Source organism: Uranotaenia lowii, chromosome 1 (assembly GCF_029784155.1).
Source record: "Uranotaenia lowii strain MFRU-FL chromosome 1, ASM2978415v1, whole genome shotgun sequence".
NCBI classification, from domain to species: domain Eukaryota; kingdom Metazoa; phylum Arthropoda; class Insecta; order Diptera; family Culicidae; genus Uranotaenia; species Uranotaenia lowii.
Genome location: NC_073691.1, coordinates 4129824 through 4152014, shown reverse-complemented (window position 1 = coordinate 4152014; position 22191 = coordinate 4129824). Strand labels below are relative to the sequence as shown.

Below are 22191 nucleotides of genomic sequence, written 5' to 3'. Positions count from 1 at the left end.
AAAGTCTGCCATTTTTTGAATACTTTTCAAAGGATTCAGATTTTTTATTTTGAAATGGTTATAACTTTTTTCATGAAATTCTTAGCTGCTTGTCATGTAAGCAAAAAATGAAGCTTAAGAATAGTCAAAACTAAAAATTAAAGACCGACTTCATTTCAAGCTTATTTGAATTCTCTGGATGATTTAATGTGCAAAAATTTCTTCTCCCATACAAATTTCCATACAAAATTGAATCGCGTTGCGCTAACTCAGGAATCAACCAAATCATCTCAAATTTTACACTGATGCTTGGTGACCCAAAAGGCATCAAAAAAACATATGGGAGCAAAAAGTCATTTTTTGCAGCGGTCTAGTGACCAACCAGTCATTTTGACTGGTGCGGTCTTTCTAGTGTCAAAGGTCTCCAGTACTCAGATACGATCTTTCCTACAAAAGGGAAAAAGGGTGCGATGTTTTAGTGCAATTGCGCATTCGAAATCACTTTTTTTTAATGAAAATTTCGGAAATAGTAATAGTAATATTTGACAACTGGCAATTTATTTACAGTTCACCGACTAACAGATTCTGGTAATATTTTACCGAAAATGCCTGTTATATTAAAAGCTAATTCAGAGGCTCGGAGCCTTTCGTTAGCATGACACAATTCCCGTAGCTGATGGATTTATTTCCGGAATGCTGGAAAGCTCGGATCCAAGCGTTATTTTGTTAACGAAATGTGGATATTTTGGAAATAGAAATAAAGACGTATCCTCCACAAACTACAAAACAACAAAACTTTTTTTTCAACGCCTACTATCTTTTTGCATGTTTCATTTTGAACGGTGATCACACTGAGGAGTCTCAAAGCAAACTGTTTGCGTGTAAGAACTGCATCAAACAACATGATGACTCTGAATTCCTGGTCCTGGTTTCTGACTCTGTAAGACTGTGGCTAGAGTTTCGACTGATCTCAAACTGTTCCTACTTTTCAACCGAAGTCATTCTAGAATGCGAAAAAGAACAAAAATCCTCCCCTAACCTAACATTCACCTTCCGAAAGGTCTCTCGCTCGTTATGTATAGAGTACCTGGGTAAATACTCTCGGTTGTTCTCGCTTTATCGATTGCCTATCGATTACCGCCAATCATTTTATTGCCCATTAAGTGTTGTAGGCCTGCGAAAACTGAACCACCGCCACCAAATTACCATAGTGTTCCACCGCTATGAAGTCAACCAGCGCACTATACACAGCCATTAAGATCATCTCTGCGCGTGGACGGACGAGGTGCAAAATGCAAATGTTAATTCAGATTTTTTCCCTCTCGAAAGGGCGAAGAAAAGAAGTGGCTCGAAGTGGACGAGAGTGGAACACCTCCGTTCTAGCTCTCAAAAGGGTCTCTGCTCCGCGCACCGTAAGAATAAATCTCGTGAAAAACGTGTTTTTGATCGCGTGAACTTGCGCTTTAGGCATTCGGCCTGTGTTCTAAGACTCTGAACTCCATGAATTGCTCCACCCTTTCAAGGCATCTAAGGCGTCATCGTCGCCGCTCCTAGGCCTAGGTCTAGGCCTGGGCGGCCCCAAAAGTGCACCGAGGGATCCGTAGAATGATATTTTTTCTTCTATTTTAGAAAGACAGACCCCCGCGTGCACGTGAAAAATTGCATTCTTGTTGCGTATAAAAACGAAATGCACGCCCAGATTAGACAACAGTTTTGTGTCGCGTTTCGCTCTAGTTTGTTTCGTGTGTCGTGTATCGTGTCGTGAGTTCCAAGAACCTAAAATGGCCTTCAAGTACGTGATCCTGGCCGCTCTGGTCGCCTGTGCCAGCGCCGGAGGTCCAGCTGCCTACTCGATTGCTGCCCCCAGCATCGACTATCACTCGGTTGGATCCAGCCAGGAGCACACCGTCAAGGGACTGTACGGCCAGAACGTTCTGTCCCAGTACTCGAAGGCCGTCGATTCGGCCCACTCCTCGGTCCGCGTTCACTCTTCCCGACTGAGCAACGACGGTCTGGCTTATGCCCCACACTACGGAGTCGCCGCCGCTGCCTACCCAGCTGGTGAGTTCCCGAAGGAAGGGGTCTGGAAAATAGTTGGTTTTTTTCTGTGTCCTCAGAGGTCCAGGAAGAAAGATCGTAAAACATTGATTCAAATTGAGAAATCATAATTCTGAATTCCGAATGCTGAATCCCCAGATCTGAGTTCCAAAATCTGAGCTAAAAACCATGATTTGCGAGATTTGAATTTTGAGTTCCGAATTCTAAATCTGGATTCGGATTCCCAAATTCTGAATCTGAAATATCAATCCCTAATTCTGAATGAATGAAATTCTAAATTCCAATTTCAAATAACGAATTTTGAATTCTTAAATAGAATGTTTTACAAAATTTCGAGTGCTGAATTTCGAAGATCTAGTTCTGAGTTCCTAATTCGGAGATTTGAATTCCGAATTCTGAGTCCCAAAGTTTTAGTTCAACCTTCTTATTGCTGAATTCACAGTTCTAAGTTCCAAATTTTGAGCTCAAAACTCTTAGTTACATGTTCGGAAATATGGATTCTGTGTTCTGGAATAAGAATTCTGAATTCTGAGCTTCTTATTTTGATTTCCGAAAAAAAGAGTTCCAGAGACTGAGATGTAAGTTTTGAGTTCAAGATATAAGCTTTGACCAGCGATCAAAATTTTAATTTAAAAGTTTTAATTCTGTGTTTCGTACTAGGTTCCCGATTCTGAGTTCTGGATTCTAATTCTCGAGAACAGGATTGCAAAATGTGATTTCGAAATTCTGAATTCTTTAGTTCCGAATAATAAGCTTTTAAATTCTGACTTTTGAATTCGTTGTTTACTATTAGATTTCGGAGTTCCAAATTCTGAAATCCGATTGACGAGTCCGAAGCCTAAGTTCAAAATTTTGAGTTCCAAGTTTTGAATGTCTAACTACGCAGTTCACAGAAATCCATGGAGCAAGATTGAGAGTTGATGACCGAACTCAGAAAGAAACGATTAATTTCCAAATCTTTAATCTTGAATTGGGTTTTCACTACTGAATCAGAAATTTAAAATATTGTACCTGGTTTCCTGTTTTGAATTCTAAATATTGAATCCTGAATTTTGAATCTCGAATTCTTAATCCCAGATTTTGATATCCGATTTTGATAACATTCCGGGTTTCCGGGTTTCCGGGTTTCCGAGTTTCGAATTCCGATTTCGAATCTTTATTTTTATTATGGAATCCTGAATTTCGAATCTGGAATTTGAATCTATGCTGTGTGCCGATTTCATAATTCTGAATTCGGAGTTTCGAATTCTGAGTTATTTCCAGTTCAGGATTTTGAGTTCTCAATTCTTGGTTCTGAACGTTGAATTCAGAATTTTGAGTTCGAATTTCCGAGTTCCGTAATTACTATTGTGAATTCTGCATAACATAAGCTGAATTCGGAAATCTGAGTTCCTAATTTTGAGATTCGGATACTTAGCTGGGAATTCGGAGTTCCTCATTCTGATTTTATAACTCCAAGTTCCCAAATCTGTTTCCAGAGTTCTGAATTTCTAGCTCTGATCTTCGAAACATGAGTTTTGAATTGTCAAATCCGAGGTCTGAGTACCTATTTCGAAATTTTGAATTCAAAGACCCAAATTTTGGGATCTGAATCCTGAGTTCCAAATTTTTGTGTACCAATATCTGCGTTCTATTTTCTAAATTCCAAGTTCTTAGTTCAAATTCAAAGGTTAATTCCAAATTCTAAGTTTATGATTCTCAGATTCGAATCTGTTTCAAATCCTAACTCCAGAGTTCTTTGTTCCGAATTCTGGCTTCCGTAATGTGGCATCTTGATACACTCTTTGCGCTCCCACCATAAGAGAGAATATGTGAGCCAAACCCAGCTAACGATGTTGAACAATCGCTACCACAACTGACCTTACCAGCGTCTAGCCAACATTCAGGTCAGTTGTGCGGCAGTCTGGATTTTGACCTCAATATGGACCAGAACCGGAACTCCACAAACATGTTGGTTTCGACTCCTGAATTCCGAATTCTGATTTCCGAGTTTTGAGTTTTGAATCCTGAGATTTCGTATTTTAAATCCCAAATTTCGTATTAATAAATTTTCAGTATCAAATTGACAATTTTAAATTTCAAGTTTTTTGTGCCGAATTCCGAGTTACATTATTTTAAGTTCCGGATTCTGAATTCCCAACTCTATTTGAAAGTTCCTAGAATCGGGTTCCAAAATGTGAGTGTTGAGTTCCGTGATCCAAATCCAGTATTCCGTATTCCGAGTTCTTGATCATAGATTCCTACCCAGTTCGCGCGTTCTCTCAGAAATCGACAGAGCATGCAAAAAATTGAGAGTTGAGTCACCGAACTTAGAATAAAACGGTTTATTTCGGCGACACTCCAAGAACGCAAATATTCTCATTCGGTTTTTCCTGCCGAGATACCTAGAGGCAACGAATACGAATATGTACATGCGAAAGCAGTTTGAATCGTACACTTGTACGGTGTGCTCGCATTTTATCCCCGTGTTTTTTATATGCGTGCTTTCAATCGTAGCAGTCGACTTCTCAGGCAGGCAAACACGCGTCTCGAAGGGAAACATACAAACACGATTCGGATTGTTTTCGTGTGTTTTTCTGGAGGGCGTGTCTTAGATTATTTCGTGGCACTCACCCAAGGCACGCGTATGGTGTGTTCCTCTCTGCCGATTAGATGATGCAAAATCGTCAGAGAAATCGTTACGATCCTGTTACCTGCCTGCCGATTCATGTTTACTGGGTAGTTTTTAGCTCGGAATTCTGAGTCCGAATTCTGAGTTGCAAGCCTTTCGGATCTGAAGTCTGATTTCAGAGTTCTAAATTTCGAATTCGGAGTTACGAAATCAGAGTTCCAAATTCGAAGTCTCGAATTCTTTTTAACGAATTATGAGATCTTTTTTCGGAATTTGGAGTACCGAATTTTGAGTTCCAAATTATGACTTCCTAATTCACTGTTCCGAATGTATAGTTAAGAATCATAAATTCCGAATTTCGAGTTTCGAATTGTGAGTTCTGAAATTTATATTTATATAATTCCCGAGTTCTTAATTCTTAATTCCATAAATTTGAATTCAATTGTGAGTTCCAAATTTTATGTTTTGTATTCTGAGTTCCTTATTTTCTGAGTTATGAGTTACCAGATTTCGAATTCTGAGCTTCATACTTTTAATTCCAAATTTGAGCTCAAAATTATGAGTTCCGAACTCGTCGTTATTAATTTTGGCAGCTGAATTTCGAATTTAGAGTTCCGAGTTCTTAGTTCTGAATTCCAACATGCGAATTTTGAAACTGAATCTCGAATTTTTAAATTTCGATTTTTTATTCTGTGTGTTGTAATTTTCCATGAGTTGTTGAAAGAAGAAAATTTAATAACGAAAATCGCACCCCAAGAGAGCTGTCAAATTGTGAAACATTTAAAACAATCCAGGTGGACATAATTCCTCTGCTCAGAAGCACGTTTTCATCATAGATTTTTCCTCGAAAAGCAGCTCTCGCTTTTCGACTGCACACTCCACGTCCAAGATTGCTTGGATTGAACGAAATCAGACAGCAGCATGAATGAAAAACGCAAAACAAAAATTGTCCATGCGGGAGTTCGCAAAACGGTCGTTCGGTTGCTGGCTGCACTTTAATGCACCGGACCCGAAAGCCAATCGACCGATTGAGGTTGTGATGTTCTGGTTCTGGAAGCTTCTTGAAATAAGGTTTAGGGAGTGGAAATGCAGCTCAAATTGCAAGTGGAATCCTTCTCGAAGAGGGGAGGCAGTGCAAGATACTCGTAAACTATAATGGATGCTCCAACCGGAGGGTGCAAATGGACTTCTACTTCCATTTAAAAGCTGGTGCTTTCAGTTGGTGTATCAAATTTTCTTTTTTTGTTGTTAGGTTAAGGTGGTAAAAAGGACGAGGAATAAATTGTGTGTTTTTCTGCGTTTTTCAGCTCACTACGCCGCCCCAGCTGTCCGTTATGCCGCCCCAGCCATTGCCCACGGTAAGTTCCGAACTTGTAAGTTATTGTGGGTCTTCCGGAATTGAAGTTTCCATATTTTCCTGATTAGCTCCAGTTGCCGCCCACTACGCCGCCCCAGCTGTTCACTACGCCGCTCCAGCCCTGGCTGCCCCAGTTGTTAAGGCCGCTTATCCAGCCTACGGTGCCGCCATCGCTGCTCCAGTCGTGAAGACTGCCTACCCAGCTTACGGAGCCGCCATTGCCGCCCCAGCTTACGGACATGCCTACGGACACGCTTACGGACACGCCGCCGTTGCTGCCCCTCTGGTCCGCCCAGCTTATGCTGCCCCTCTGGCTTATAAGTGAGTATTCCAGTCAGACCTTTTTTTGTTATCCTTTTTCACCTTTTAATGTATCGTTTTTCTTTCGCGATAAAAGGGCTCCAATTGCTGCCGCCCACTACGCCGCCCCAATTGCCGCCCACCCAGCTGGTGCCGTCGTGTCCTTCGCCGGACTCGGAGCCCAGTACGCCTGGTAAATTCGGAACTCAACGATACAACAAAAACGATACAAACAAACCAACGACAACTGACCAACGATAATAAGTAGCTGTATAGTTGTACAAAACAATAGCAATACTAGTTTTAAGTAGAACACGTTGAAGAAAAACTAGTTCAATTTTACACTCGAAACCTCTCCTCTCGAAGGAGAATTCTTCTCCTTCAAATTCGATAGGCGGCTATCGAAGAATGGTTTTGTGAACCACACAGTCAAGGATAAAGCACACTAATGAACCGGAACCGGAAACCGGTCTGCTCGTGATTGTACATAGTTTTGTAGCTTTTAACTCATTTTCTCCTAGTTGATAAAAAAACCGCAAGAACTGAGATTTTTTCAACAATCATCCCCTCTGTGAGATACTCTATCTGTTTTTTATAAACACACTTTACCCTTTGTAAATATTTATTCTTTTCCCCAATTCACACCACACCATCTTGAACAAAAAACCACAACAATGACGAACGAATTGAGAAAATTCCACCTGACTTCTTTGAATGCGAAAGTGGAGTTATACCACAGACTTTGAAATAGGATGAACAGGAAAAATGAAACTAAAGAAAACCCCACAGAAAACAAACAAACCCAAGTGAAATACATAACCCTTGTATGGTCATAAATCTTGCGTTGTTTTCCAATCCGTGGAGGAGGATATCACATCGTTCTTTTTATTCCAAACCATTTGGTTCGTTTAAAAGTGTGTTTTGTTTTTGTTTCCGTAAGCTAAAAACCCCTTCGGCTCACAGTGATTGTGCTTTGGTTTTTTTTCCTGAAATGATGAATTGTTTCTATAGCATAATTTATTACGAATAAATTACTACACAATACGGTTTCTTTGACTTTGTAGCCCACGTGTGGGTTAAAATGATAAAATTATGACTAAAATTGCTTAAGCGTGTAATTTTTCTACTCATAAAATTTCACCGAAAGGTAGACTTTTCGCGATTTGAAATTTTGATTACTTTTTTACCAGGAAATGTGTTCAATTGAAGAAATTTTATCACCTTTCCAAAGTTCGTAAAATGTGTATCAAAGTCGAGATCCAAAAAAGCTCTACTGAGTTCCCCATCTTCAAGTCGTTCGAATCAAGGGGAAATTAATTTCCTCGAGTATAGTTAACCACCCTTAGCAGCAATCAACAGCATCAAGTCGAGTGCAAAACGACAATTAACACTTCATTAGGGCACGTGTGTGCAAAATGTATAGATACTTGTGGTGGAGAGATTCGATTACATAAAGCTGCTGTTTTCTGCAGCTAGTGGCCCGGTTATTTTCCCACAATCAATTCTGTTGGGTGATTTCCAGGGTGGAATGCGTGGGTTAAGCATTTTGATAACTGTCGTAAGAATCTTAATCATCGCGTTATAAAAATCAACAATGTTATGAAAATCAACATTGTATCAGCTGCTGGAAAAATGAGGAGCCATTAGTGGGGATGTGAACGAATTTTTTAATCGCATGGTCATTAAGGTGCTTAATTTGACGGTTAAGCTTCGAATAGATCCGGAACAGAGAAAATGGCACATTGTATATTTGACGTTATCAGGGCTTTAACGTCTACAAAAAGACGGTAATTTCATCTCGATCAGTCCGGATGGGACATTTAAGTGTTATTTTCCTGAATGTTTGCCTTCACGAAATTCTAGAAGATATCTTCAAGAGCTATATAGAGGATCTCTGGAGAGCCCCCTCAGGATCTCTGGAGAATCCCCACAGTAGCTTTGGAGAGTCCCTCAGAAACTCTTGATTGTCCCCTCAGGAACTATGGAGAGTCCCCTCAGGAACTCAGGAGATTTCCTTCAGGAACTCTGGAAAGACCCCTGGGAGCCGCCTCAGGAACTCTGGAGAGTCCCCTCAGGAACTCTGGAGAGTCCCCTCAGGAACTCTGGAGAGTCCCCTCAGGAACTCTGGAGAGTCCCCTCAGGAACTCTGGAGAGTCCCCTCAGGAACTCTGGAGAGTCCCCTCAGGAACTCTGGAGAGTCCCCTCAGGAACTCTGGAGATCCCCTCAGGAACTCTGGAGAGTTCCCTTAGGAACTCTGGAGAGTCCCCTCAGGAACTCTGGAGAGTCCCCTCAGGAACTCTGGTTAGTCCCCTCAAGAACTCTGGAGAGTCTCTTAAGGAACTCTTGAGAGTCCTCTCAGGAAGTCAGAAGAGTCCTCTCAGGAACTCTTACAACACATCAGGTCTATTCTGTCTCTGTTGTTCGGAGAGTTCCCTCAGAAACTGGAAAGTCTCCTCAGGAACTCTGGAAAGTCTCCTCAGGAACTCTGGAGAGTCTCCTATGGAACTCGTGAGAGTCCTCGCAGAAAGTCTGGTGAGTCCCCTCAGGAGCTCTGGAAAGTCCCCTCAAGAACTCTGGAGAGTTCTCTCAGAAACTCTGGAGAGTCTCCTCAGGAACTCTGGAGAGTACCCTCAGGAAATCTGGAGAGTCCCCTCAAGAACTCTGAAGAGTCCCATCAGGAACTCTGGAGAGTACCTTCAGGAACTCTCACAACACATCAGGTCTACTCTGTCTCTGTTGTACGGAGAGTTCCCTCAGAAGCTCTGGAGCGTTTCCTCAGGAGCTCTGGAAAGTCTCCTTGGAACTCTGGGAAGTCTCCTCAGGAACTCTGGAGAGTCTCCTACGGAACTCGTGAGAGTCCTCTCAGGAACTATTGAGAGTCCTTCCAGGAGTTCTGGAGGGTCCCCTCAGGAACTTTGGAGAGTTTCCTCAGAAACTCTGGAGTCTCCTCAGGAACTCTGGAGAGTCCTCTCAGGAACTCGTGAAAGCCCTCTCCGGAAGTCTGGAGAGTCCCTTCTGGAACTCTGTAAAGTTCCCTCAGGAACTCTGGAGAATCCTTTCTGGAACTCTGTAGAGTTCCCTCAGGAAGTCTGGAGAGTCCCCTCAGGAAGTCTGGAGAGTCTGCTCAGGAACTCTGGAGAGTCCCCTCGGGAACTCTGGTTAGTCCCCTCAGGAAGTCTGGAGAGTCCCCTCAGGAACATTAGAGAGTTTCCTCAGGAACTTTGGAGAGTTTCCTCAGGAACTCTGGAGAGTCCCTTCTGGAACTCTGTAAAGTTTCTTCTGGAACTCTGTAGAGTCTCTTCTGGAACTCTGTAGAGTCCCCTCAGAAACTCTGGAGAGTCTCTCCAGGAACTCTGGAGAGTCCCCTCAGGAACTCTGGTTAGTTCCCTCAGGAACTCTGGAGAGTCCCCTCAGGAACTTCGGAGAGTCCCCTCAGGAACTCTGGAGAGTCCCCTCAGGAACTCTGGAGAGTCCCCTCAGGAACTCTAGAGAGTCCCCTCAGGAACTCTAGAGAGTCCCCTCAGGAACTCTAGAGAGTCCCCTCAGGAACTCTAGAGAGTCCCCTCAGGAACTCTAGAGAGTCCCCTCAGGAACTCTAGAGAGTCCCCTTAGGAACTCTAGAGAGTCCCCTCAGGAACTCTAGAGAGTCCCCTCAGGAACTCTAGAGAGTCCCCTCAGGAACTCTAGAGAGTCCCCTCAGGAACTCTAGAGAGTCCCCTCAGGAACTCTAGAGAGTCCCCTCAGGAACTCTAGAGAGTCCCCTCAGGAACTCTAGAGAGTCCCCTCAGGAACTCTAGAGAGTCCCCTCAGGAACTCTAGAGAGTCCTCTCAGGAACTCTAGAGAGTCCCCTCAGGAACTCTAGAGAGTCCCCTCAGGAACTCTAGAGAGTCCCCTCAGGAACTCTAGAGAGTCCCCTCAGGAACTCTAGAGAGTCCCCTCAGGAACTCTAGAGAGTCCCCTCAGGAACTCTAGAGAGTCCCCTCAGGAACTCTAGAGAGTCCCCTCAGGAACTCTAGAGAGTCCCCTCAGGAACTCTAGAGAGTCCCCTCAGGAACTCTAGAGAGTCCCCTCAGGAACTCTAGAGAGTCCCCTCAGGAACTCTAGAGAGTCCCCTCAGGAACTCTAGAGAGTCCCCTCAGGAACTCTAGAGAGTCCCCTCAGGAACTCTAGAGAGTCCCCTCAGGAACTCTAGAGAGTCCCCTCAGGAACTCTAGAGAGTCCCCTCAGGAACTCTAGAGAGTCCCCTCAGGAACTCTAGAGAGTCCCCTCAGGAACTCTAGAGAGTCCCCTCAGGAACTCTAGAGAGTCCCCTCAGGAACTCTAGAGAGTCCCCTCAGGAACTCTAGAGAGTCCTCTCAGGAACTCTAGAGAGTCCCCTCAAGAACTCTAGAGAGTCCCTCCAGGAACTCTAGAGAGTCCCCTCAGGAATTTAGATTTTTTTTTGTCAGATTTTTTCCAAGGAGTGTTTACGGATGTAAATGGACACCTTTTTTCGTAGTCGTTATTTAAAAACAAATTAAATAAAAGCTTCGGGTGAAATATCATAATGTTCATATCAACAGATGTAGGAGAATTCAGAGCCTTACGCCTTGTCTCCAAAAAAGGTTTTGTAAAATTTTGCACAACTTTGACTGTGACCTTAAGTGCCATTTTAGACTAAATTGACTCGAGTTTTCCATGGTTTTGTTTTCTTTTCTTTATTTCTGAAAACATGTTTCGATTTTAGGCCAGTGCCTTTCAAACCGTCGCAATTTGAGACACTTTGGTAAATCGGACTTATGTTATTTGAGATTTATTATTTGAAATTTCAATGAAGTATTGAGATTTTGCGTAGATTATCAAGTTTCAATGCTAAAAAAAATTAAACAATTGAACTATAACTACATAATTTTCAGAAAACTGAAATGAGAATAATATAACTTTTTTTTTGGCATCGCAAAAGGATTTTTTGAGAATTTGCCATTAAAGATTTTAATCTATTTTACAACTTTGTCGAATGTTGTCGTTTTACTTTCCCTTATCTCGAGATTCACGATAGTTTCAAAACGCGATAAAAAATTTCCTCCGAAGAAACACGTGAGAGACCAAAATAACAAACTGGGGCTGACGATGAATCACAAAACAGTTCTTTCATGCAAGGCCTGCTGCGAACGGTCAAAACATGTTCGCATGCATTATTGGTCTCTAAACGCATTTCGATCGTTGTTGAACACTTAACAAATGTATCTAGTTGCCCATGCACAATCCAAATTAATTTTATTCGAATGATTTGAGGTTCAGTTGAGGTAGAGAAGTCTAAAGTACAGTAACAGTTGAATGCTGGAAAATTTAAAAATAAGTAATTTTGGTATATGTACCAATTTGATTGGTATGACTGTTGATAAGGTTATACATATTTAGAATCAAAACACCCCCAGGTGGATTTTTCCACAAAAGACCGTCAAGTTTATTTCCATGAGCGAATTAAAGTGAGTAAACTACTGGAGGTTGAACAGCTGATAACTAAAGCCGGGCAGGTATGCTAATGAATATGATTTCATTGATGAGAACTTTTTTTCCTCAATTGAATTTATTTATCTTGTAGATACCTGTACAGTCGACAGGCCAATGCTCATTATTGAAGATCAACTGGAACTGGCATATCGTGCGGTTACAATGTTTTTCCAAGCAGCAAAGCAATAACCATCGACTGAGAACTGCTTTTGATAGCTTGCGATTCCGAGTAATCAAATACCGCGTTAGAAGCAGGTGGTTCTGGTTTTGATCTAAGCCGTTTAGTCGTTGCCCTAGCTCGGGTCTGATCAGAAGCACCCGAAAATTCCCTGCCAACAACGATGGATCTCATCACGCAGCTGCCGCTGATTGTGCTTTTTTTGGTTTCGATCATGTTCCTGTACTTGAAGTTGCTCCAATGGAAGTACCGATATGCCGAAAGTATCCCCTTCGGAGGTTTTACCCGGTTTCCATTTTTCAAAAATGATTACAAGCTGATTTTTTCGAATTCGGTCGAGAAGTTTTCCATTTTTGCCGAGGGTTTTTCGACCCAAAACGATCGTCTTTCGAAAGCGTGGATTGGACCGTTCATGTTTTTCGGAACCAGCCATCCGGATCTGGTGCAGGCCATATTGAACGATCCGAACTGTTTGAACAAACCGTTTATTTACGATTTTCTGCGGATGCAAAATAGTCTGCTGGGCGCTAAGCGTGAGTGGTTTAAGAAAAAAAAAACCAGTAAGCGATCGTATTCAGAAAACAGCATAAATTTTCTCACACACAGATGATCGATGGAAGGTGCAGAGGAAACTGCTGAACCCAACGTTCAACTTGCGCATTTTGCACAGCTTCATACCGATTATGGAAAAAGGTTCGCGCAAGTTGGTGCAAACACTGGGTCAAATCGAGGGCACATTTGACATACTGGAGTACATCTGTCGGTGCAGTTTGGAGATCACGTCCCAGGCTGCCTTCGGGGAGAATTATTTGACCGAGCAGCAAGTCAGCGATCTGGTGAAGCACCTGAAGCGCTACTTTACGCTGACCTCGCACCGAATGCTGCAGGCGCACCTCTTTCCGGACTTTATCTATCGGTTTACCGACCGATATCGACAGGAGATGGAGTCGCTCAAATATGGCGAAAAGGTTGCGTATGCGGTGAGTCACGATTGATTTAGTAGAGCTGTATCTAGTGATCTAGAATCGAGATTAGAAATCTCATTCATTCTGGCTCCGGAACCATCAACATTCAATCATCAACATCAACATTCAAAACTTGAAATTGGAAACAGTTAAAACATGAAATTTTAACTTTTCTTCTGACTTCAAAAGCACGATCGCATTTTGGATTTGTTGTTGATATCTATCTATACAACAAGCTCTAAACATCGTCTAACAGTTTGTTAGAAATGGTTAATAGATTCGATCAGGTAGCTGAATTTGTTTGCAAAAGTATCGATTTGTGATAGCGTGCGAACAGATGATTTATTAGTATTAACAACGTTTGAATCGAGTCAAATGTGAGCACATAAATATAATTAAATGGATAGAAATTTAAAATTCAATTACCAAGTTCTTGAAATATAAAACTAGCATGTCTGAAGTTTCCGAAAAGTTCCATTGATAGGATCAAAAGTTACGCAAGGAAAAATATTTGAGGCATGAGCCTTAAAAATGCGATTACTAAAGAATTTTGGACTTATGTTTCAAATGATGAAAATCATATTTTATTATAAAATGTGCACATTTTTGTGACGTTCTATCAAGTAGTTTTTGAGATATCGTCCTACTCAGAAGGTTGAATAAATTCTTTGGGCAGGATCGTGAAAAAATCTGGAAAGTCCCAATGGGAGACTCAAAAATAGCTAGATATAAACTGTTTGACCAAAGTTCATAAGTGTAGGGTCGCCCCTCGATGATAAGTGTTGTGATTGTCTGTGGTCTTCTATATAAACCGTACGATGCAAAATTGGAAAATTCGAACCCAAAATAAAAAAAAAAAAACAAAGTCGCCGGTTTGAGTGTCTGGAATAGCATTTATCATACGTGAAGTTTTCTCAGAAACTCAAATCTACCTCTTGATTTTACCGAAGCCATTTGAGCAGAGTGTTATTTAACCAAATTTGCCCAGTGTTGAGCTATTTTGTTTATATGTCCTACCAGGCCCGTGAGGAAGACCCGTCCATGAAGGGGGGTTCAAAATTCAAATTTAGCCAAAAATAATAACAATACCAACAATTTACAATAAATAAGGAAATTGATACCTAAACAATTTTCTTATATATGATAATAACAGAAACTTAAAAAATAATAAATTTTATTGATAAAATAAATCAAAATTTTCAAAACAAATCAGAATGAATGTTTTAAATCGATGCTATTTCCGGTTATTGACAAATATCAAAATGATGTTCCTAATTCTGAACTAGAAACTTGCTTGAAAATGAATTCTAAGCAGTCAAGTTTTCGAATTTGAAATCAATTTTTTCGAAACACAAGAAAAAGAATGAAAATCAAAATTTCGAAAAAAGCTTCGGGCACAAAAATTAATGCACAGAAATATGTAGAATCTACTTGAAATATAACATCAGATATAAAAAAATCTGAACTCTCAAATAAATGTCAGATAAGGTTAAAAATCTACCGTTATTAAAAATTAATTGAAAAATTGTAATGATTGTTATTTTCTTTTTATTTAATTTTACCCTTTTTTATACATCTTCAGTGAAAGGATTGATTGAAAAATTCCGCTGTAGAATCGTGAATTTCAAAGAAAAAAAATTACCATTTGAAATGCGTATTCTCGATAAGGAAAAAAAAAACATTTTAAACTTAGGAGAATTTATTCAATAGTTGTAACTGTGTCACAAAAGATATAGTTTAAATGTGGGTACAACCCTAGTAAAGATTCAAATTTGAAAAATATTGAAGCGAGTTTTAAGATCCCTCGAGTCTCTTAAACGATACTAGCGCCAAAAAGCTAAATAAAGATTTGAAGTCGTCATACAACTAGAAAACTGACCAATCAGTAACTGACACGAGATTTCGCGGTATCAGGCTAGGGAAACGTGGGTTCTGACCGCCAATGCGAATTCAGAGGTTTTATTCCAAGTGGTCACTCTGAAGTGAGAAGTCGTGACAAAGCAAAAAGTCCAAGCTTGTCAAGTGCCGTGACTACGCTGAAGCGTGAAATAAGCCGACCGAATTAGGTCATCTGATTGGTTGAGATATTAGCTGAAACAATATTACCTAAGTTAATTTTATCATTTGAAGGAAACCTTCAATGAAGGTTCTGGTTTGGGGATCGTCGTCGGAAATTACGAGCCACCTCCCCCGTTACCTCGTGGAGTGAACATCGCCAGGTTGGAGTTTGAGCGGACCGTCTGGATAAGCCGTATTTCTGACCGGAAGACGACTGTTGGGAACCCCTGATAATCCCGCCGAAAGAAAGTTTATGTGTGCCTCCGGAAACCCCCTCGGCCGACAGCATAGTAGCATCACCCCCGCCGATGCACTGTGGTCCGAAAAGGCTAAAAGTGGAACTTTTTTCGTAGCGCTTCTGTTTTTTATCTTATCTCTTAAGTGTCTTCAGAACATTTGCTTCTTCAAACATGCTTCATAACTTGAAAGCATAAAAAGTTTGTCAAAGTTCACTATAAACAAATTGAAAATTCTAACTTTTTTATTTCAAAAGATAGAGCTTTACTTTACAGTACAAAGTTGTAGAATACGTAAAAATATGAAACTTTGTTGAATACATCAAAACTCTATCTCTTTTCACAACAGAGTTATAAAGGTTTTATTTGGAAAGTTATTTTAAAGTTAGTTTTTTAAACTTAACTATAGTTAGATGAGGATTTACATGAATAAGATGTTCTGAACATTTGTTGGAACATTCAAATCCTACGTTTTGCACAAAATTTCAACATTCTACGACGTTTCCTAGCCAACTTATTGCAACTTAAAGTTTTATTTTTACTCAACTTCACGAGCGTTTGTTGCAAAAACGTGCAAGTGGATTTTTAAAACTAATAAACCACATTAAAGCATGAACTGAGTACAACAAATTGGTGTTGTTGTGATTTGTCTCCACGCGCTTATATTTGAACACAACAAGCAGATATTTGATGTGTTTTACGTGTTTCCATACAAAACATTACGAAACGGCGTGTTACTAAGAAACATTACGAAACGGCGTATAAATCATTCATCCGTTAAAATAATACCGGTTTAAAAATAAAAAAAAAGGAAATTCTATGTTTATAACTGTTACGCATAAAATTATACAAATTCTTGATTTTATCATGATATTTAATTAATGAATTGCTTCAACTAACTTTCAATGTGTGATAAATTCGTGGTAAGTAAATACGTTTGGTCGAAATTTTATAAAGTCAAAGTATTTACTCTTTTCAAAAACAATCATTCGCGAGTTAGCTTTAAGTTGTTCTGAGTTGAACTTGCAATATGAATTATACATTTCAACAATTTCCAAGCTCCAAAAAATGATTTATTTATTATATGCCCTTTTGTGATGTTCGTTCGCATTACATATTCATGAAATGGCGGAAATGTCTCAGAAAATGCTATTTGAGGAACTTTTTGGAACTTCGAGTCCATAAAAGGCTATTTGAGACCCAATTTGTGACTTTCATTCTGAATGATGCGATTGACATGTCACAGAAAAGGCTATTTGAGGAACTTCTTGGAACTTGAAGTTCACAGAAGGCTATTTGAGATCTAATTTGTAACTTTTATACTGTGTGAATGCCATTGACATGTCACAAAAAAAGCTATTTGAGAAACGTTTTGGAACTTCAAGTCCATAGAAGGCTATTTGAGGAACCTTTTGTAACTTTCATGCTCACATTCGAGAAAATTCGGTACCAATTCCCTTTGGAACCTTTGTTCAGCGAAATTCGAACTTTGGAGGAACGAGTTTAAGTAGATATGAGACTTTTGGTTGCTTGGCTCGGAGCGTATGGTACTGGTGGTCCACGCTTCTTCTTTCCCTTTGTTCCTGACGTCTCTGCGTTCTCTGCTCCATAGTAGGCCCGACCATTTCATGTTCTTAATTATTTTAATGTTTTGATGTTAACATAATTAAAAGCATGAACAAAGACAAGAAGAATAATAACATGTTTTTATTATTCTTCGGGACTCAGACTTAAGTTCTGGATGTGGAAGTACGATTAGTGATTAGTGATTAGTGATATGAGACTTTTGGTTGCTTGGGTAACAACTCAGATATGAGGAACTCACCCCAAGCGTGTAATTGGCACTTCCCGGCAATGTTATACAAACCGTGTGGAGCACATCTCTCGTATTTCCCCTCAAATTTCCCCTTTTTTGACAGATTTAAGCTTTTTTCTTCAGATTTGAGCTTTCATCTCCTATGCTCTCAAGGCAAAAAAAGCTTAAATCTAAGAAAAAAGCTTAAAAACGAGATTCACCAAGACTTGTTTAAAAGATGTTGGTCACACGATACATAGACAAATCGTGTAACGTTGCAGGGATCTGGTAATTGGTTGGCTTGCGAGAGAAACGTCAAATTTTAGCTGTTTTTGTGGTCATTATTAAACCATTATAACACTAATTAACCATTTATCTGACCATAAAAAAGCTACATAGCATTGAATTGACTAACGCCATGTTGGTTGCAAAATCGAAAGGCATAAAATGACGCTATCTTGATGGATTCACTATGCAAGTATTTGAAAATATTTTTTCAGACCTATTTTTCATCAATTTCATTATGATTGACCATCAAATTTGACGAGGCGCATTTATTTTAAGATACTGTTTCATACACATTTTGCCTAAAATCTTGACTGGCAGTAGAAAAGATGCTCATAATATGGTTGCTTTTTTGTTATTAATTTTACTAGACCATATCTCAATTTTACTTACTTACTTAATGATCCCGCGCCGATCCTCCGGTGCATAGGGCCGTGGTAAAAGACCTCCACTGTTGACAATCCGGAGCCAGCGTCTTCACCTGGTCCCAGTCAAGATTCTCGTCGACAGTTCGAATTTCAGCGGCTAGGCTTCGCCGCCACGAGTTTCTGGGCCTGCCTCTTCTTCGATGACCTTCTGGATTCCAATCTAGCGCCTCTCTGCAAATCTCGTTTTCATCTTTTCGCAGCGTGTGCCCAATCCATCTCCACTTACGTTCCCGAATCTCGATTTCTAGCGCCCTTTGATGACACAGGCGATGTAGTTCCTCATTCGAAATCCAGTTGCCAGGCCACCAAGCGCGGATGATGTTCCGCAGGCAGCGGTTTACAAATACTTGCAGTTTTCGCGTCGTCACCGCATATGTGCACCAAGTTTCGCACCCGTACAGCAATACGGATTTGACGTTTGAGTTGAAGATTCGGATTTTTGTTCGTAGAGAGATCTGGCGTGACCGCCAGATGTTTCGGAGACTCGCAAACGCAAATCGGGCCTTTCTGGTCCGGGTTTCGATGTCTTTCCTGGTACCACCATCAGGCGTTATCTGGCTACCAAGATACTGGAAGCACTCCACTTTCTCAACTTGTTGCCCAGCTACCATGAAACTGGAGGGATTTCCTGTGTTGATCTCCATCGACTTGGTCTTTCCGACATTGACTTTGAGACCTGCTACCTTGGAACTTTCGGTGAGGTCGTCGAGTTTGCTCTGCATATCTGGTTGTGTTTGGGCGAGCAAAACAATATCGTCAGCCAGGTCAAGGTCGTTTAGTTGCTCCATTGTTAAAGGATTCCACGGCAATCCTCGGTTCGGTGCACAGTCGATCGATCCAGTCAGAATAATATCTCAATAATGACCAAAATAATGATTGGCCATGATGACATTTTTGGGATAGGGTCAAATAGCCAGATTTTGGCTTTATTAGAGTTTTGGTAATGTTTTACAATGCGCTTTAGCTTTTTATGGAGGTTAATGCTATAGTCCTAACGATATTTTGCTGACCATAATAAAACTAAAATTGTTACTAAGGAGGGGATCTAACAGTGAGCTAATTCATTCTAATTTTCACTATTCATGAAGTGAAGATGATTGACTCAAGAATATTAGAGGTTATATCAAGCGCAAATCAAAAATTTCGATTGGGATAGTGACAAAAAAGAGTTTGTTTTACTAGTTATTCAAGCTGACTGATGAACAGGCCTGACTCCATTTCAGCAAAGTAAAAAAGCTGCCCACAGTAAAAATAAACAAAATATGGTGGTAAAATGCAAGATATTGTAAACGCTAGCGGGAAGCTATTTTGAAAAGTAACGTAAAGATCAGCAAAACCAACTCTTTAGCGGGCACCTGGCAGGTTTCCAGCCAAAAACTTTACGTTAAAAAAAGGAAAATCTGATGTCTAGCACTTGAGGCGGCTTTTGTTCATTTTCTTCAAATCGATCGATATTCAAGTGAGATATAGAGCATTTAAGTAAGGTATACCGGGGTAAGTGTGAACGATGGCAATTAAAACAATACTGTGCACTATTTTTTCAAACTTTTAATGCAGAATGTTCAATTTACTTGCAATCCATCCAATAACTGTGAAAAAGATACAATTCAGACAATAACGGATGTTTACAGCGACTTTTTTGGAATTTTCTATTTTCAACTACGATGTAGAGTTGATGTGCATCTTTTTCAATTGCAAATTTCTCGTAAACTAGCTGCCTCTCGATGAAAAACTCTACATTGAAACAATCCTTACATTCCAAACAACCAGTCAGGAAAAGAAACGGCGGTTAAAAATGGAGAAAAAAGAGTTTGTTTACAAAAAACTAAAATTTTGTCTCCAACCCCTGCCTGGGGTAAGTGTGGACGGCTTTAAAAAGACTTGATGATTACACATTTTTTCAATTTTCTGTCCTTCATCCTTCATGAATTGTATTATTTAGCTATATTTAGCATTCGGATCATGAAAAGTTGGATAAAGTACTTGTTTGTTCTGTGTTTTTAATAAAATTGGATCTCGTGTGTTTCAACATAAATTACACACAATGATTATTGAAAGATGCCTTACTTATAGTATCATGAAATTTTTTACAAAATTTTGGACGGCTCGAGCAATAATGTAACGTATTCATCCAAGAAAACACAAATTTTTTGAAAATTTCCTGAGAAATCAAAGGGAAAATCTACCGTACACACTTACCTCATAAAGCGGGGTAAGTGAAGACACCAGCAGTCCAATACAATTTACGTGACAACTTTTCTCGCTTTGCTTCTATCGAGCTCATCTCTTCAGCGTTTGTAAACAACATGTTTTGCATCACATTGAATGTAATTTTATGAAAATTGCTTCACTGCTGATTTTTTAATGATTTTTTAAAGTTGAACTATACGAAAAACCATTCACTCTTACCCCGGTGTACCTTATCGAATTTTTAATATAGCGATTATGATGAGAATTTAAATAATTGACAAATTGCCAAAATTGTTAAAACAATAAAAAAATTTGACTTAAATTTCATGTTTCAATGGTTTTGATTTCAGGTTTTAGAGAAAAGGAAAAAGGCCCTGGAAACCAAGCTTCAAAGCAAACCGGAAGAGGTCGACGAGGACACGATCAAGGTACACAAACCGGACATCTTCATGGACCAGATGCTGATGGTGGCCCACTCGCTGACGGAGCAGGAAATCGTCCACAACACCTTGGTCGTTCTCGTTGGGGTATGTTCGGGTTTCACAAATGTTATTGACTTCAGAAATAAAAATTACAAATTTTTAGACGAGTGACACTACCGGCTACACCCTATCCTTCGTCAGTCTCATGATGGGAATGTTTCCGGAGCATCAGGATCACCTGTACCGGGAGATAATGGAGCACTTTCCCGATGAAACGGAACCATTCGAAAACGACATCGAATTCGTGGTAGACCGGCTTAAGAAGATGACCTTCATGGAGATATTCCTAAACGAGTGTATGAGGTTATGTCCGGTTGGACCGCTGATTTTGCGTCAGAGTCATGGTCCTGTGAAGTTGGACGACGTAACGATTCCGTCGGGAAATATATTGGCCATTTCTATTTGGGCACTCCATCGAAGGAAGGAATTTTGGGGTCCCGATGCGGATGAATTCGATCCGGAACGATTTTCGCCGGAACGAGCGAAGGGTCGGCATCCGTACGCCTTTATACCTTTCAGTGGAGGTTCGCGAAATTGCATCGGGGCTCGTTATGCGATGATCAATATGAAGATCTTGCTCATATTTTTGGTGCGAGCATTCCGGTTCCACACCGACATTCGCTTCAAAGATATGAGGTACGAATTTGGAGCCACGCTTAAACTTTTCGGGGGCCATTTAGTTAGGCTTGAACCGAGATAAGTATTGTTCCCTTGTGGCTGTAACCAAAGTATCAATGTAAATGTATTATTTAAAAAAATAAATGAGTTCTTACTAAAATAATTAACTATGGAATAAAAAAAAATAGGAAACCTAAGTTGGCCTTGCTCGAGTGCAGTCGCGTTTATTTTCGACGGTCGCGTTTTGCATCGTTATTCCTCGTATTTTTTTTCCTTTCCCGGAATAAAAAATTTTTCGAGAACGGCGTTCGTGTATTAAATGCATACTTTTTCCACGATGCTCATTGTTTGAATTGTGAAAAATGCAATAAAATGGAAATGAAGTATGATATGATACAATGTGAAGAGAAGAAACGGAAAGTTGAAAGTGCAAAATATGCAAGTTAAAAATTGAAACTTTTACAAATGGACGTCGTCATTTTTGTGATTTGGATATTCGGTCGAACGGGTGTAAATTTGTTTGTTTCTACTGACCATAATGGTGTTAACGCTAATCAAAATTTGCGATTTAGAATCGATTGATCAAATCAACCAGTAGTTTAGAAAGTGTTAAGTTCAATGGTTGGTTCAGTTTGTTCATTTTTTGTGCTGGATGGAAGGGAAAGGGTGAAAGAGTGAAAAAAAAAACGCTGAACTATCAACATCATCAAACCATGGAGGCCTACTAGCATTAACACCATTAACAACAGCTAAGTTTATTTCAAATTTCAACTTTTTCTCCCAACTGAAGATCTTTTTTATAAGCATGATTATTCTAACTATTCTTAAGGCATGAATCTGCCAGTACGGTTTCATCGTAAAACGGCAGGAAAGTGTGGTTTCGAATAGAAAAATCTTGTATGTGTGGTGTGTGCGCGAGCGTTCTGCGAAATCGTCCAACGGTTACTTTGATTGCTTTCTAGTTTTTACTGTTACGCCAGGAAAGGTTCTTTTTTGTAATTTTTATTAAAATTGCATAATTAGAGCTCTCGGCGAAATCTTATTTGGTTTTTACTTTTTCTAAACTTAGGAAATTTGAATATAACATTTTTAAAAATATGATAATTTCATGAAATATTTTTACACTAATTACAAATTTTTCGTTTTTGAATTGTGA

The 22191-nt window shown here is 39.9% G+C and overlaps 2 protein-coding genes across 2 annotated transcripts; both read left to right on the top strand.

The window, feature by feature from the left end:
• Window positions 1-1701: 1701 nt before the first annotated feature.
• On the top strand, window positions 1702-7111 carry LOC129738483 (cuticle protein 21.3). The gene is made up of 4 exons (XM_055729704.1): window positions 1702-2040; window positions 5956-6006; window positions 6074-6326; window positions 6403-7111. The coding sequence occupies exons 1-4, from the start codon at window positions 1761-1763 to the stop codon at window positions 6500-6502; spliced, it is 684 nt and encodes a 227-aa protein (XP_055585679.1). The 5' UTR covers window positions 1702-1760; the 3' UTR covers window positions 6503-7111.
• A 4524-nt stretch (window positions 7112-11635) lies between these two features.
• On the top strand, window positions 11636-21219 carry LOC129738477 (probable cytochrome P450 313a4). Its single transcript, XM_055729693.1, has 5 exons — window positions 11636-11823; window positions 11892-12511; window positions 12585-12958; window positions 20286-20462; window positions 20521-21219. Exons 2-5 carry the CDS (start codon window positions 12142-12144, stop codon window positions 21115-21117), a joined length of 1518 nt encoding a protein of 505 aa, XP_055585668.1. The 5' UTR covers window positions 11636-11823; window positions 11892-12141; the 3' UTR covers window positions 21118-21219.
• The last annotated feature ends 972 nt before the right edge of the window (window positions 21220-22191 follow it).